The sequence below is a fragment of the Herpailurus yagouaroundi genome, unplaced genomic scaffold (assembly GCF_014898765.1).
Source record: "Herpailurus yagouaroundi ecotype Mexico unplaced genomic scaffold, PumYag 162, whole genome shotgun sequence".
Lineage (NCBI taxonomy): Eukaryota > Metazoa > Chordata > Mammalia > Carnivora > Felidae > Herpailurus > Herpailurus yagouaroundi.
The window spans coordinates 56097084-56114044 of record NW_024412403.1 but is presented as its reverse complement, the minus strand read 5'-3'; the positions used below and the strand labels follow the sequence as shown (position 1 = coordinate 56114044).

The window sequence follows — 16961 nt, the reverse complement described above, 5'->3', positions numbered from 1 at the left end:
CCACCTCTAACACTATCACTAATCTGGACAGGGGTCAGTAAACTGTGGCCTTGTGGGCCAAATCTAGCCTGTGGCCTGTTTTTGTAAATAAAGTTTTAATAAAACATCGTCACACCCATTTTATTTACATGTTGCCACTTGCCGCTTTCAGGGCTAAAGTTGCTGAGTGGACGGCAGAAGTGTAATGGGGACCACGTGGCCCACAAAGTCTAACATACTTAATACCTGGCCTTTTAAAGAAAAAGTTTGCTGACGGGGTCATCGGGTTTTCTACCACATATTCTTTTTTTTTGTTTGTTTTTGTTTTTGCAACCCTTTAAAAATGTAGAAACTCTTATTAGCTCACTGGGTCTCCAATACAGGCCATGAGCAGGATTTGGGCAACAGGCTCTACTTTGCCAATGCTGTTCTAAACAAATGATCTTTTTAAAGCAAACATCAAATCACATGACTTTCTGTTAAAAATCTACAGACCTCCCATTACACTTAAAATCCAAATGTCTTAGTATGGCCTGGACGGCCCTTGGTATCATTGGATACTGCTTACCTCTCTGGCTTTATCTCATACCATATGCTCCATCTCACTACCTTAGTTCTGTCCACTCTTGCCTCTGGCAGGACCTCAAACTTGCCAAGTGTGCTCCTGCCTCAGGGCCTTTGCACTCATCATTTGTCTGCCAAGAATACTTATACACAGATCTTAGGATTTGCTTTTCTCATTTAGGTCAGAGGGTTTTACTTGACTATCCCACTAAAATAGCTCCCAGTCAGTCCCCTAGTCATTGTTGATTTCTTTACTTTGCATGATTTCTTCAGAACACTAATGGGAAACTAAATTATTTATTCTTTGTTTACTTGACTAGTATCTTTCTACTCCATTAGAATGTAATCACTCTGAGGACAGGCACTTTGTGTATGTGGCTAATGGCTACATTGCCAGCTCCTACTGGTACCCAGCACTTGGTAGGTATTTAATAAATATTTGTTGAATGGATGATTGACTAGTTATGTATAGTGAATATTCTTTCCCTTTGTCAAGTGATTAGGTTCCTGGAATAAGAATTTACATGAGTTCCCACCCCCTTTGAAGATACTGTTTCCTGGTGTTTTCTACATCTGCTGTTCATATGTATCTCCAACAGCCAATGGGCATCTTTTCCATCCTTGAAGAGGAATGTATGTTTCCTCAGGCTACAGATGTGACTTTCAAGACCAAACTTTTTGACAACCATTTTGGGAAGTCGGTTCATTTTCAGAAGCCCAAGCCTGATAATAAGAGATATGAAGCTCACTTTGAACTTGTCCATTATGCAGGAGTGGTAAGTTACTTCTAGACCCTCAGCCCTGAATTTTCCTGACTCAGGCTCAAATGCATTCAGTCAAAATCCCTAGATAATATATAAGTAAAATTTAGATTAAATGAAGAGATGAACAACAACAACAAAAAAATCTCCGTTCCAGAAAAAAAGTTGGTGTAGCCTTTTAGCATTTAGGAAATGAAATACCCATACTATACTAGTATTCCATGTGCACAAAGGTTAGAAATTTCAAAATAGACCCTGTCATCCCAGCTCAAAGTAAGACAGCTTCAGAAAGTCATGGAGATCATCAAAGTCATGGGTTTTTTCATATTTGTCCTTCCTTTTAACTTAACATTGTGTGAATGAGTGATTTCAACTGATCTTTTTATTGAAGTTTTCTAATTTTTTTTATTCTCTCATAGAGACATATTCACTGTAAAGTAATGGCCTCCAAACTATGGCCAACAAAGGTTTCCAATGACTCTCGCTGCCTCTCCTCATTTCCCTACTGGTGTGTGTTGCCCCTTTTTTTCTGCTTTTCTGCTTATGGCCAGTGATTCCGGGTGGAACAGAAAGATAATTGATGAAGGATAAAATAATACTTCAGCCTGAAAGTGACCTGCCAAGTGTACATAAATGTGTTTGTAATTGTCTTCTTTCAAATCCTTGAATATTAATTATAATGATATTTACAGTAAAATATCATTATAATTGCTAATTTTTTTGAATGTTCAGTGTGTGTCAGAGACAATTGGATTTTTTTCATCTATTCTTGCCTAGGAAGGAGAGCTGATGTGAATTGTTTCTACTGGAAATACAATTTAATTCTTTCTCCCTCTCCTTCCCTAGCTGTCTCTCTCCCTTCCCTCCCCTTCTCTTCCTTTCTTTCTACAATGTAAATGGTAAAGCCTAAGAATCTCTTTGGGTTGCACAATGGAACTCCTGGAGTATTATTCAGTACTGTTACCTCAAACTAATTTAAAGTTAAAGGACCCATACAATTTATGATTTTTTCAAAGGAATGCACAGGTTGCTATGTTAATTTATGCACTCTCTTCTTTTGTTACCTGAACTGCATGCCTTTCCAAAGGTGCCTTATAACATTAGTGGCTGGCTTGAAAAGAACAAAGACCTTCTTAATGAAACAGTGGTGGCTGTATTTCAGAAGTCATCAAATAGACTGCTGGCAAACCTTTTTGAAAATCACATGAGTACTGACAGGGGTGAGTTGAACAATCTTCCCTAATTTTTTAGCTTTAGAATGGAACCCATGGCTGCCTCAGCACTTATAAAAATCCTTGCTTCTTTCCTGTGATATCTGTGTCTGCTCCCTGTGGTCTGAGTCGTCCCCTCTTATTAGCCTTTCTGTCCTCAGGCTGGTGGTTCTTCAGGGAAATGGTGCTTTAAGATGGATGTATTTCAAGGAAGCTGCTCTACTCTGCTTTTATCTTCTACTCAACCCAGCTGCACAGAGGGAGCAGCAAACCATATTTGGATAAATGATTTTGGGGAAATAACAAGCCTCTTTAATCTATCTTCCCCAAATATCTTGGATTTCTCCTTCACAGTGCTTTTATATTATAGTAATTTGGGATTATTATAAGCTTCATGAGGGCAGGGATTAGGTCTGATTTATTTAATTGTAGCCTCAAGCGTGTAGCAAATGCCTGTTTAGCAGACACTCCATAAATATTTATTGGCCAACAAATAACTAATCTTGTTTAGTACTTTGTAATTTACAAAGCACTTTTATATATATTATCTTACTCAGTCCATGCCATGACACTTTCAGACACAGAGAGAGAAAAATGTCTTCTTACCTTACAGAAACAAGTACAGAAGAGTCAAGGAGAATCCCCAATTTCATAAATCTACTGTTAAAAGATAAACTAAAGCATGTTAAAATTTTTGAGCATTTATTTGAACACAAATTAATTCAAATGGAGTTGTGTCAAACCCTCAGTGTTTAAGACTTTTCCACCAGCAGGAGCTCTGGGAGATATTTTATAGAGAAAACATAGAAGCAAAGTAAGGAAGTTATTGATTGGTTGTAGTTTAAAGCCTAGTTGACTGTGATTGGTTGTCCTTAGCAGTTTGATTTTAGGGCATGTACAAGCTTAGATTATGGCTTGCTAATATAGGCCACTACAGAGTCTGAGCCACATCATTCTAATGGCCCCTTGTTTAGTTAACTTAACACTAGTAAATTCAAAGCCAAGGTAGGAAGCAGAACTTCCGCTTCCTGGCCTGGTGCCTATACCACTCTCACTGTCTTCCAGAAACAAAACAGAGAGATGTACAAGCTACATGTATTTAGGACCTAATTCAGACTTTTGCACAATGATACAAAGGATTTGAAGATACTGAGCCCACATTGCTAACATCAGCCACACAACTGGATTAATGCTAGCTACAGAGGGAAGCTCTCCATGATTCATAGCAAAAGTCACAGATTGGAAGGCCCCGAGCAGAGCCTTTCCTTCACATGGTTTGTTTGGTCCACATGGGTTAAAAAAAAAAAAAAAATCAGAAGTTGCCATGTACACAGTTGGGTTTCCTTTTGTCTTCAAAAAGTGGAAAACATGGGAAAAGAGAAAAACTGGCCAGCCTAGATTCAGATACCCTTGTGGCAATGGGTGAGGTGTATCAGCTCTTCTTTAAGGGATGTGTGCTCTCATTCCCTAACCTTCTCACTGCCCTGCTGTCTCACACCCAGCTTCAAGTTAATTCCTGGCCCCATCAGGCTGATTTGGGACTCCTGATTGACACGGTCAAGAAATGGAGAGAGAATTTGGCACTTCCTGGCTTCATCAGCACATGATGACATAATTCAGGAGCGAGCCTGAAATCCTGTTGGCCTGCCTTGAGAAGAGGTTGAGAAATGAAAGCTATTGTATTTGGACCCTGATAATCTTCAGGCAGCACATTTGCCTGATTCTAATGGTTTCTAGAGTGCCCCTGAGCAGTCAGTTAGTGACTCCTAAGCTTACAGCTCCCAAATGGGTCATTCTCTGAACATAAGATATCAGGCAGCGGTTCAGGCAGAGAATCAGAGAGGAAATCATCTTCTAACTCTTCAGAGCGTATGCTGTGTCCTTTGGAAGTAGAAAAGAAGAACTATCTAGAATGCCTTTTTTGGGGTGATTTTTCAAGAACCTCCTGAAAATAGTTGCCTACATGTTTCTTATTCATCCAAACATTAAATTACCCATAATAACCATACTTTCTTCTGGGGACTCCAAGTACTTTAAACCAAAGTTGTAATTTAAAAAAAAATATTAATAATGGAAGGTAGTAGTATTCTCTTTTCATAGATGGAGAAACTAATGTACAAAGAAGTCAAGTGATTCATTTGGAGGGCCTGGGACATGTCAGTAGGACATTAGTGATTAGGTTTTAGGACATCTGCTCCAGCACAGGTACTACTCAGGCACAGGGAAGATTTTGTTTTTCATGTTGGCAGCTGGCCCATTTTTTCCAGATTGCCTAGGGATTTTGCGCTTGTTGTTGCTGTACATCTTTGTGAGTTAGCACTACACAAATGTTTGTAAAACAATTTGGCTTAGCATAGATTCTTTTGCTACAAGAAAATGGAAATAGATGTTTTTTTATAAATTATAAAAGTGATGCATGGTGTTGCCAAAAACACAGACTATACGGAAAAATAAAAAGAGAAATGTAAAAGTTACCTATAATTTCATCTAGAGTGGTAGCAATTGCTAACATTTTGGCCTACACTCCTCCCAATATTTTTTATGTATATAGTCACTAATAATACAACTACACTGAAAACCATGTATAGATACCGAGGATCATAACACGCAAACTGTAACCTACTTTTTCTCTTAAAATAACTCCTAAAAATCCTTCTATGCCAGTAATATGGATCCACATCATCATTTTAAAAGGTCACAGTGTTTCATTGTATACACACACACACACACACACACACACTCTCTCTCTCTCTCTCATAATTTAATCAGCCAATCCATTGATAGACATTTGTTGATAATTTAATTTTCTGCTTTGTTTTTTTGCAGTAACTAAACAATGCTGCAGCAAGTTTCTTCACACAGTTGCCTATTTCCTTAAGGAAGAGCACTAGAAATAGACATTTGTGTTGAGACAAATATTTCTAAAGCTTTTGATAGATGTTGCCATATTGCTTCTAGAACTTGACGAATTTATACTTTCATCAACAGGGTATGGTAATGTGACAAGAAAAGAGCTTTTTAAATGCTTTCTTCTTCTTTTTTTAGCTCTACAGTTTGGGGAGAAGAAACGCAAGAAAGGAGTTTCATTCCAAATGGTTGCATCTCTGCATAAAGTAATTTTTAATTGCATCTATTCATATATTAACTACTTCACAATCCGCATATATTATTATTTATTTGAAATTTCACATCTTCAAATGAGGGCAAAGCATTTGAAGTTAGCCGAGTTGGAAAAGTTGAAGTCTATCTTGATATAAATGGTTTTTCCATGGACACTGTTGGTGCCCCACCTAGGTCCCCTTTATCAGCCCTGCACCCATCTTCCAGCTGATAAGAATGTCAGCTCATAACAACTCACAGGTGCCAGGATTGCCACTGTCAAATGAGAAGCTAAGCTATGTCCTTACTCACCCCTGTAGACTCTGGCCCCTTTCTTGCCTCAAGGTAGGGACTGAGTGTGGTACAATTGGTGCATTTATGCTCAGAGCTCATTCAGGGATCACTTTCGACTTTGAATCCATATCATTGCTTTTTTCTTCCCCTATCCTACCCTAGTTCTCAAATAAACCCCTCAAACCAGAATCCCCAACTCAGATTCTACTTCCAGAGAATCTGACCTAAGAAGAATTTGCATACCGAAAACTTGAAAAACAGTTTATGTGTTCAAGTCATTTTATTGCCCAGTCATAAATTATTGCTATCAAATTCAAAACAGGTAGATCTGATTCACAACAGAACTGTATCTGTCAGATAAATATTGGCTTGTCATAGGAAAGAAATAATGTATGGTTTGGTAAGCAGGGAAAATGTTGAATTCATTATTTTATTGTTGATATGCATCTTGGCTTTACGATTAAGTTGATGGACTTGGAGACAACTGTGAGGTAGATTGGTGTTTTTAGTGATTTGCAAAGTGATTTTGTGTTTGTTATGGTCTCTATTTAAGGAAAACCTAAATAAATTGATGACTAAGCTGAAATCAACAGCACCTCATTTTGTGAGATGCATAAATCCCAATGTGAACAAAATGCCAGGTAAGAACTAGACTTCTTTGTAATCCGTACTGGGGAATACATTTGATTCAAGCTATGTTGAATGTCTTTTTTTAAAAAAAATTACTGGTCCCTTTTATATAAGAGTAGATTTCTGATAGAAAAATGAAAGTAAGTTAAAAGCGAGGTCTTCAGAACTTCCTTAAGATTGCTTTTGAATTGAGATTCAAGTGGACATACAGAAGGATTTCACGAATCTGACCCAACTGGGTAACATTAGAATGCTTGATATTAGCGTTGAAATTCCTCCTTGAATTTCACACTAAAACCTGGATGAGCTTCTATGCCATTGTCTATGAGGGCAAAGTATAATAAAAGGAATTAGATAATCACTGGAGGAATTAAGGTAGATATTTAGGCATAAAGGAGATTATTTGATCTGAATTATCTAAATTGACCATAAAGACAGTTCCTAAATCCATTTCTAATTGTTAAGAACTCCCTCCAGTCTTCCTCGCCAATACTAATATCTTCCTTCTCCCTACAGCACCCATCTCTTTAGCTATGTCTTCTGAGGCATGGGCAGTTTTTTTTTTAATGTTTCTTCCTCCACCCCAGTTTTATTGAGATATAATTGACATATAGCACTACAGTATAAATTTAAGGTGTACAGCACAATGATTTGGCTTACATGTATTGTGAAATGATTACCAAGTTTAGTTAACATTCGTCACCTCATATAGATATTTTTTTCCTTGTGATAAAAATTCTTAGAATTGATTCTGTTAACTTTACTCTTTTGACGCTTAACTTTTCAAATATACCATATAGCAGAGTTAATTGTATTCATCATGTTGTATGTTACATCCCTAGTACTTATTTATCTTATGACTGGAAGTTAGTGCCTTATGACCACCTTTGTCCAATTTCCCCTTCCTCACCCACCCCCTGTTTCTGGCAACCACCCATCTAATCTCTTTTCCTATGAGTTTGGGTTTGTTTGCTTTTAGATGTCACATATATGTGAGATCACACAGTATTTATATTTCTTTGCCTGACTTATTTCACTTAGTATAATGCCTTCAGTGTCCTTCCGTGTCGTTGCATATGGCAGGACTTTCTCCTTTTTTATGGCTGAATAATACTCCATTGTGTATACATGTATATATGTATCTATGCGCACGCACGCACACACACACACACACACACACACCCCTCACCTTCTTTATCCATTCTTCCATCTCTGAACACTTAGGTTGTTTCCGTATCTTGGTAATTGTAGTGGATGCTTTTTGATGAAAGGACAGCAGTAGGTGGGTGGTGGTAAATTATTTGTTTGTGTATTTAATTGCCCAAACAAAGTTTTTACCATTATTAACTACATGGATTGCTTTCCTTACATAATGGGTTTGAAGATTCTCAGACTTCTTTTTGGAATTACAGGCTCCTATATAACTTGGTCAGAGGCTGTCAGCTCAAAGTTATATGTGTGATACACACTTAAGTCTTCAGAGCACTAATCACCTTTGGAATATGTAGCCAGCCAGATGCTACTGATTCTAATTTCTGAGGTTCTGTAGTATCTTGCATTTTTATTAACCTCCTGTAATTAAGACCCTAATCTTGACAGCCTGTGACCTATTTTGGGAAAGTGTGATACTAAACAATGATACTGCAGTTTGGGTTTTTGCAACACAAACACTTCATGTTCATTGACTCTGTATGTTTTTGTCTCATTGTTTCTTATCAGCTGGGTTTCTGAATGCATCTAGGGACACTGCTTCCATTTGGCAAGAAATCTAATTAGCTGCCTCTATTTTGGAGCAATTCTGTTACCTATTAGAGTTGTCTCCCATAGAGTCAGCTCTGATTTTAGCAGTTCTTTTCTTTTTTTTTTAAGTTATAAGACGAAGTCATAAGAAAAGCTTTGTGATCTAATCAAGACAGTTTTTCATATGTGCTTAAAGAGAATAGCATGATTGACCTTTTGGGGTCATAGAGGTTCACTTGTTCCCCTTCTTACAGATCATCTGTTTCTATCTATGAAAGGAACTGGAGTACAGGAAGATGAATATATGGCTTAGAGTTTATTTCTGTGACTTTGGACATAAACAGAGAATCATCTGATTTCCATTTACTTTCATAGCCCTTTGTGTTAAGAGGAACACTACTTGGCTTCTTCCTGAAGACTCCTTGGAAGCCTCCTTGGAAGGTTTATCTAAGGCTTCTCTCAGAGATTGCTGCTGCAGCTCTAGTAGGGTTTCATCTGACAAACGTGGAAGTGATAGGAAGATGCTTATGCTATAGAATAAAACTTAGGTGCTCTCGAGATAGGAGAGAATGTAGGCTGGCATGTGCTCAAGTCTTTCATAAATAGTAAACAATTTTGTGGCTGTGCTCATCTTCTCCTCTCTTTGTATTCCCCCTTCTTGTAATCCCTTTTCCTTCCTACTTGGAGGTGGCAGTTGCCTTTTGTGTTCTTATGCTCCTTTCTGGCTGGTTCTGGCCAGAGAATGGATATAATGCCAGCTATTTACAATTCTAGCAAAAATGTATTCTTTTTTGCCTTCTAGGTGTATTTGCTTATAAAACTTGACAAACTGTGAGTTAAAAGGTTCATTCTGTGTTAAAGGAATTTTGAGTAAATCCTATTTGGAGTAAATCCTATTTGGAGACTCTTGCATGAAAGGATGGGTACTGTGAGTGTCCTCAGGCTGGGGAGTGAGTGAATGCCTACTACCTATTATGTGAAGAGCACAAAATTCAAACATTTTTAAAATCTCAAGATGCAGCAATTAGGACAAAATCTTGAGTAATAATCTTTTTTGGACACAGACTAAGCGCGGCCCTTCTTCTTCAGGTGTATTGGACCCTTACTTGGTTCTGCAGCAGCTGCGTTGTAATGGTGTCTTAGAAGGGATCAGGATATGCTGTGAAGGTTTTCCGAACCAACTGTTGTATGCTGATTTTAAACAAAGGTAAACATATACATCCTAGGACCCAAGGAACCTAAGGCATTCTGCTTTCCTCTCTTTCCGAGTGTTTAGGCATGCATTGTTTGTTTGGTTGATGTCCTCCAGACTACAGATCGATGTGTTTTGGTGGTGGTGAGATATATGACGACAGAGTTCCATTATTACTTCCCCTTAAATCCAACATCCATGTAGCTGTAATATCCTTAAATCTCTATTAACGGATAATAGACCTACATATAGAAGAAATATATACAGAAGAAAGACATGGAGGCTGAATTGAATTTCTGAAATGTTGTATGTACTTAATCGTAGCTGCCTTCCAAGTAGGCTGTTGCTTTACTAGCAAGCCTGTGAAAGAAAGGAAGCCAGCAGGGTGTGTGGCAGGCCGCAGGAGAGGCATTTTTGCTTTCTATTTCCTGAATTCCGAAAGTGTAAATTATAGGTCATCAAGCAAATTTGAGCCAAGTATGGTAGAGTAGAAAGAGTACCTGTCTCAGAATTAAGAGGCATATTTCTAGTTCTCTGCCAGCTCACCATTAGGGTGAAGAAATCTTGGAAGAGACATTTAATGTCTCTGCTTTTCAGTTTTCTTACCTGTACAATAGAGATACTTAAGCCTGGCTCTTTCTCTCCCTTTGACTCTCAATCTCTCCTTCCGTCTGTAACTGAGCAGAGAATCAAATGATGTTGTCTCTAAAGTACTATAAAAATACACACTATTATGCCAAAGTAAGGTTTTATTGCTTGTATCCTCATTATTTTTTCCAGGAGTTTTGCAAAAATTGAACATATTGATAGGAGAGGTACAAGTCTGTACCTTCTTTACCTCACTTGTCCAAATTATTCTTCATTTGAATCATATGACCTCTCTGATCCCAGGACTTATTCTTTATCTATTTTAAATTAGGTACTACATCCTGAACCCCAGGGCCTTTCCAAAGAGTAGGTTTGTGAGCAGCAGAAAAGCCGCTGAAGAATTACTTGGCTCATTGGAGATAGACCATATCCAGTATCGCTTTGGAATCACTAAGGTAACAGAAAACTAGGAAGAATGCATTTGGAGAAGAGTGGGAGGAAAGAGTGTGTATCTTAAAATAAAATACCCATGAAAGTGCAATGATAAGGCATTCTACAGTTCTTGTGACCGCAAATAACACAAATAGAGCTTGGTTGAAAGTGGAAACTTCAACGCTATTTGGGAGAAAACTCAATGTTTCTTAAACCTCAGTCTTGAGTACATTTGCATTTTTATAATTATTCATTTAAGTAAGTTTGGGCCAAGATATAAAATATTGAATTAACCTTGCTGTGCTAGAAAATGTGCATCGACATCAGAGCTAGAAGAAGGTAAATCAGCTTATTGGAATGAACTGCTTGTATGTGTGTGAATTGGTTTATTCACAAGTACTCTTTTAGGGAATTAATTCTAGGAGACTATATGAGTAATTAAAAATGTTTAAGTCCCTGGGTGGTTCAGTCAGCTAAGCGTTTGATTCTTGATTTCGGCTCAGGTCTTGGTCTCAGGATTGTGAGATGGAGCCCCACGCTGGGCTCTGTGCTGAGTGTGGAGCCTGCTTAAGAATCTCCCTCTCCCTCTCTCTCTCTCTACCCCTCCACAACTCACTTTCTCTCCCTCTCTAAAAAAATAAAATAAAATAATGTTAAGATCAACCCCACTATCTAAAAAAACTTAATCCAAAATTAAGTCCCTTAAATGTAGTTTGCTAAATTCTGTCTCATGTTAGATGATTTTGGAATAATCCACATATTATGGGAAACTTCTAATAGATTTGGTTTTAGTTGATGGTCAACATCAAGTTGTTCCTAATGACATCCATAGAAGGACCAAATTGTTAGAAGGAGAATTGGAAGGTCTAGGGTAAAGAGCTCACAGAAAAAGAACTCCATTAGGACATGATTATAAAATGTTAGTCGACTCCCATCTTTTGAGTTCTTGAGAGTCTGTTTCTGGTGTTCGTTGTTTCTGCTGATTTCTACTACTGGCTTCTTGCTTTCTTGTGTGCTTAGTTATTTTTGCTGTATACTACTCATCTGGACTAGGACTAGCATGAGTAAAAAGAGCCTCCTAAAGCACAAAATTTGAGAAGCACTCACTATTAAGGTTATGTAGGTACTGACTTATACAACCTTAAAAGTGAGAGCTTCCTTAAAATTGTGCCTGACACCTCACTCACCTCATCTTGGCCATTACTAATAATTCTTGAAAAAGTGTATGTGGACTCATTAATATCGAAGACAAAGTGAATTCTCTGGAGCAAAATCAAAAACTTTGGTGTAAGGTCCATCTACATGGACTATTTTTTATATGTTAAAATGGTTTGAGCAATCCCTATCAAAATAACACCAGCATTCTTCACAGAGCTAGAACAAACAATCCTAAAATTTGTATGGAACCAGAAAAGACCCTGAATAGCCAAAGTAATCTTGAAAAAGAAAACCAAAGCTGGAGGCATCACAATTCCAGACTTCAAGCTGTGTTACAAAGCTGTAATCATCAAGACAGTATGGTACTGACACAAAAACAGACACTCAGACCAATGGAACAGAACAGAGAACCCAGAAATGGACCCACAAACGTACGGCCAGCTAATCTTTGACAAAGCAGGAAAGAATATCCAATGGAATAAAGACAGTCTCTTCAGCAAATGGTGCTGGGAAAACTGGACAACAACATGCAGAAAAATGAACCTGGATCATTTTCTTACACAATACACAAAAATAAACTCAAAAAGGATGAAAGACCTAAATGTAAAACAGGAATCCATCAAAATCCTCGAGGAGAAAGCAGGCAAAAACCTCTTTGATCTCGGCCGCAGCAACTTCTTACTCAACACATCTCTGGAGGCAAAGGAAACAAAAGCAAAAATGAACTGTTGGGATCTCATCAAAATAAAAAGCTTCTGCACAGTGAATAAAACAATCAGCAAAACTAAAAGGCAACCAACAGAATGGGAGAACATATTTGCAAATGACATATCAGATAAAGGGTTAGCAAACAAAATCTATAAAGAACTTACCAAACTCAACACCCAAAAAAACAAATAATCCAATGAAGAAATAGGCAAAAGACCTGAATAGACACTTCTCCAAAGAAGACATCCAGATGGCCAACTGACCCATGAAAAAATGCTCAACATCACTCATCATCAGGGAAATACAAACCAAAACCACAATGAGATACCACCTGACACCTGTCAGAATGGCTAACCTTAACAACTCAGGCAATAACCGATGTTGGCAAGCATGTGGAGAAAGAGGATCTCTTTTGCACTGCTGATGGGAATGCAAACTGGTGCAGCCACTCTGGAAAACAGTATGGAGGTTCCTCCAAAAATTAAAAATAGAACTACCCTATGACCAGCAATTGCACTACCAGGTATTTATCCAAGGGATACAGGTGTGCTGTTTTGAAGGGGCACATGCACCCCAATGTTTATAGCAGTGCTATTGACAATAGCCAAAGTATGGAAAGAGCCCAAATGGGATACAATGGAATATTACCTGGCAATCAAAAAGAATGAAATCTTGCTGTTTGCGACTATGTAGATGGAACTGGAAGGTATTATGCTAAGTGAAATTAGTCAGAGGAAGACAAATATCATATGACTTCACTCATATGAAGAATTTAAGATACAAACAGAGGAACAGAAAGGAAGGGAGGCAAAAACAATATAAAAACAAGGAGGGTGATAAAACATAAAAGACTCTTAAAAGAGAGCAAACAGAAGGTTGCTGAAGGGGTTGTGGGGGGGGGGGATGGGCTAAATGGGTAAGGGGCATTACGGAATCTATCCTGAAGTCATTGTTGCACTGCATTGTATGCTAACTAACTTGGATGTAAATTAAAAAATAAAAATAATAAATTAATTAAAAATGGTTTGACATTTTTAAATGGTTGTTTTTTAAAAAGAAGGGGGCAGAGTAAGAGGTGAGGAAGGAAGGAAGAAGAGGAGGAGGAGGAGATGAAGAAGATTCTTTAGATCTATGAAAATTCTATGTGATCTATAAAGTCCAAAATATTTTCTATCTGGCCTTTTACAGAAAAGTTTGCAGACCCCTGCCTGGCACTTCTGAACACTGCCTGGCTGAGTCTAACTTAAAACTTAAACCAGGTTCCCTTGACAACCTACACATTATTAACAGATAAGGAGAATAGTCTATGTTCTTTTTACTTTAAGTTTGTTTATTTATTTTTGAGAGACAGTGAATTGGAGAGGGGCAGAGAGAGAGAGAGAGAGAGAGAGAGAGAGAGAGAGAGAGAGAATCCCAAGCAGGCTCTGCACTGCAGAGCCTGATGGGGCTTAAACCCATGAAGTTGTGAGATCATGACCTGAGCCGAAGCTGAGAGTCAGATGTTTAACTGATTGAGCCACCCAGGCACCCCAAGAATAGTCCATATTCTTAAGGAACCAAAATAACCACAAGATTAAATAAAATATTTTTTGCAAACTTTGAATTTATAAAATCAAACTTTCTAGAATGTGCATTTTACCCACTGAGTAAAACTTGACAAGAAATACAACTAATCAATGAGTATATTAGTTTATACAGTCATTCATCAGACATTTAATAAATACCCATTGTGAGTGGAAATAATATCTGACTTATTTCTTTTAGGTGTTTTTAAAAGCTGGTTTTCTGGAACAACTGGAAGCAATGAGAGATGAGAGACTTTCTAAAGTCTTCACAATGTTCCAAGCCAAAGTACGGGGCAAACTGATGCGAATCAAGTACCAGAGGATTCTGGAAGAGAGGTATGATATCACTACCCTTCACCCCCACTGCTAGAGTAGTGGTGTACCTAAATCAATGTGACCTTATCTCATTGTCTTATAATAGGTCAAGGTAAAGAACTGCAACCTCTGCTTATGTGGGGACATCACTTAAAAATTTTAAATCATGGAACACCAAACAGAGCACAAAGGGCTTTTATTGCCTTATCCAACCAAGTATAACCATAATTCAGGTATTTCTTGTATTGTTTCCAGCCTTCCCTTTGGAGGGATTCTTTATAGTCAAGGAAGTCTGGATCTCTGAGGATGGTGTGACTCACATTTCGTAATAGAAGCAGACCTGGAAAAGTTTGCATGCCTCCCACAGTCAACTCTCAGGAAGTTTGCTGCAGAGTGGGGAGGTGTCCTGACCCCTTTCCAACCTCCCCTGGGTCAGAAACTATGGCTGTTGGTGATATGTAATCCTAACTCTGTTACTTCATTTCAAGCAGCCTCACTAGGGACATTTATCACATTTGGACACTAAGGTATAGGTTTTGTCTAATAGAACCATGGAAAGCAAGCTTGTAAAATCTCCAAACAAAGGGATTCTGAAAAACAGATTCTGCAATTGTTACATTTATTTTTTCCATGGTGTAGTTAACCTTCTGAAGACAGGTCCACAGGTCTTGGTATAACTTGTTTAATTGTCAATGTATTAATTCCTTCTGTTTTTCCTAAGAAGAAAAATATCATTACATGGTGATACCAAAGATATTAGAGAGACCTCTCCTCAGAGTCTTTTGTGACTCAGTGCTTGGTATGGTATGGGAGTTTGGGGATTAGAAGACATGGCTTCTAGGAGTAGTTTTGTGAACATGGGTAAAACTCTTAATTTCTATATAGTTTACTTCCTTCATCTATAAAATGAGGTCTTTACTATTCATTCCTTCTAAATCATTGGATGACTTTTAAAAAATTATTATAAAATGTTTCAAATACACAAAAAATACAGAAAATATTCTAATGCATACTCATGGAGCTTATCATCAAAGTATTTCAATTCCTAACATTTCATCTATAATTGCTCACAATTAAAATATTTACAAAATTAAAAGCCCTTGTGTATTTCTCCCTTGATCGAGGTCCTATACCTAGTTTCCCAGATCCTGAATTTGTTTTATCATTCCATGTTTCATTAATGTTTAATATATAAAATATATAAAGGTATGTTTTCATATCTTTAACCTATTTTTCTATAGTTGCTCAAAACATTAAAAAAAATAAATTAACAGATACAGTTGAAACCCCTTGTGGATTTCTGCCTTGATCCAAATCCTACGGGGATATATAGATATCCTTAAAAAATTATGATTTTACATGTTTTCAGTATTCACATAAATAATATTCCATATATTATCCTTAAATTTGTTCTTTATATTCGGAACTATGTTTGAAACTTTATTTATTTATTTATTTATGAGAGTGTGCACAAGCATGAGCAGGGGTGGGCCAAGAGAGAGAGAGAGAGAGAGAGAGAGAGAGAGAGAGAGAATCAAGCAGGCTCCATGCCCACCAGAGCCTAACTCAGGGCTCAATCTCAGGACCATGAGATCTGACCTGAGTAGAAACCAAGATTCAGACACTTAACCAACTGAGTGAGTCACCCAGGCACCCCTGAAATTTATTAATATTTATAAATCTAGTGCTAGACTATGGAGTTTAAATGCTCTATAGTATTCCATTGTACAAATATATCATGATTTATTTATCCATTTTCTAGCCCAAGTAAATTTAACTCATTTATAATTTTTGCTATTAGGAACTGCTCTGTAGTGTCGTTTTTATAAATATCTGCTCCTGCATGTATGCAAGAGTTTCTTGAGTGCAGTATTACTCAAAATGCTGGTTCATGCAGTGAGAGTTTGTTGATAGCAGCTGGTGAAGTTCACACTTTGAATAGCTTTCTCTAGGGTATGAATTATTAGACTTTAGCTTACTCACAACTCCATCTTCATGAGATATTGTCAAAATGCTTTCCAATTTACTCTTCACCAGAAGTGTATGAAAGTCTCATTGCTCTGTATTTCTACTAACTTGCAGTATTTTGGACTTCAAAACTTTTACCAATCTTTGTCATATTTCTTGCTTTGGGGAAAGCTATCATTTCCCTTTTAAGATGATGTTTACTGTAGATTTTTTCTTTTTGTAGGTATGATATATTGTGTGGCGGACATTCATTCCATCCTATTTCACTAAGTGATTTCAACAGTAAAATGGTTAAATTTTTTCTGTATCTAATGAAATAATCCCATGGTTTTTTTTTGTCCATTAACCTATGTGTATTAAATTATATTAATAGATTTTTTAAATGTTAAAAGGACTTTATTTTTGAAATACCTTTTTCATATATTGATGGGTTTGGTTGTAGTATAATCATAAAGATTTTTGCAACAATGTTCATGAATAAGTTTGGTCTGTAATTTTATTTTCTCCTTCTGTGTTATCTGACTTTGGATCAAGATTACCTTAACAGTGTAAAACAAGTAGAGAATATTTCCTCTTTGTAAAACATGAAACAATTTATTTTGATTGTCTATTCCCTGAATGGTTGGTAAAATTGCCTATAAAGCCATGTAGATCTGGTGATGGGGTTTTTTTGGATATATTTTTATAATTTTGATTCCATTTATTTAACAACATAGGTCATTGAGATTTTCTATCTTCTTGAGTCAGTTTAGATGAG

General features: G+C 37.2%; 1 protein-coding gene across 1 annotated transcript in view; it reads left to right on the top strand.

Annotated features, from left to right (window-relative positions):
- Positions 1-16961, top strand: part of MYH15 (myosin heavy chain 15) — a 152079-nt gene that overhangs the window by 49932 nt on the left and 85186 nt on the right. The window contains exons 15-21 of the mRNA XM_040484426.1: positions 1143-1319; positions 2392-2524; positions 5561-5628; positions 6462-6549; positions 9368-9485; positions 10390-10513; positions 14121-14257. Coding sequence (XP_040340360.1) covers positions 1143-1319; positions 2392-2524; positions 5561-5628; positions 6462-6549; positions 9368-9485; positions 10390-10513; positions 14121-14257 — 845 coding nt within the window. The remainder of the gene's footprint in view (positions 1-1142; positions 1320-2391; positions 2525-5560; positions 5629-6461; positions 6550-9367; positions 9486-10389; positions 10514-14120; positions 14258-16961) is intronic.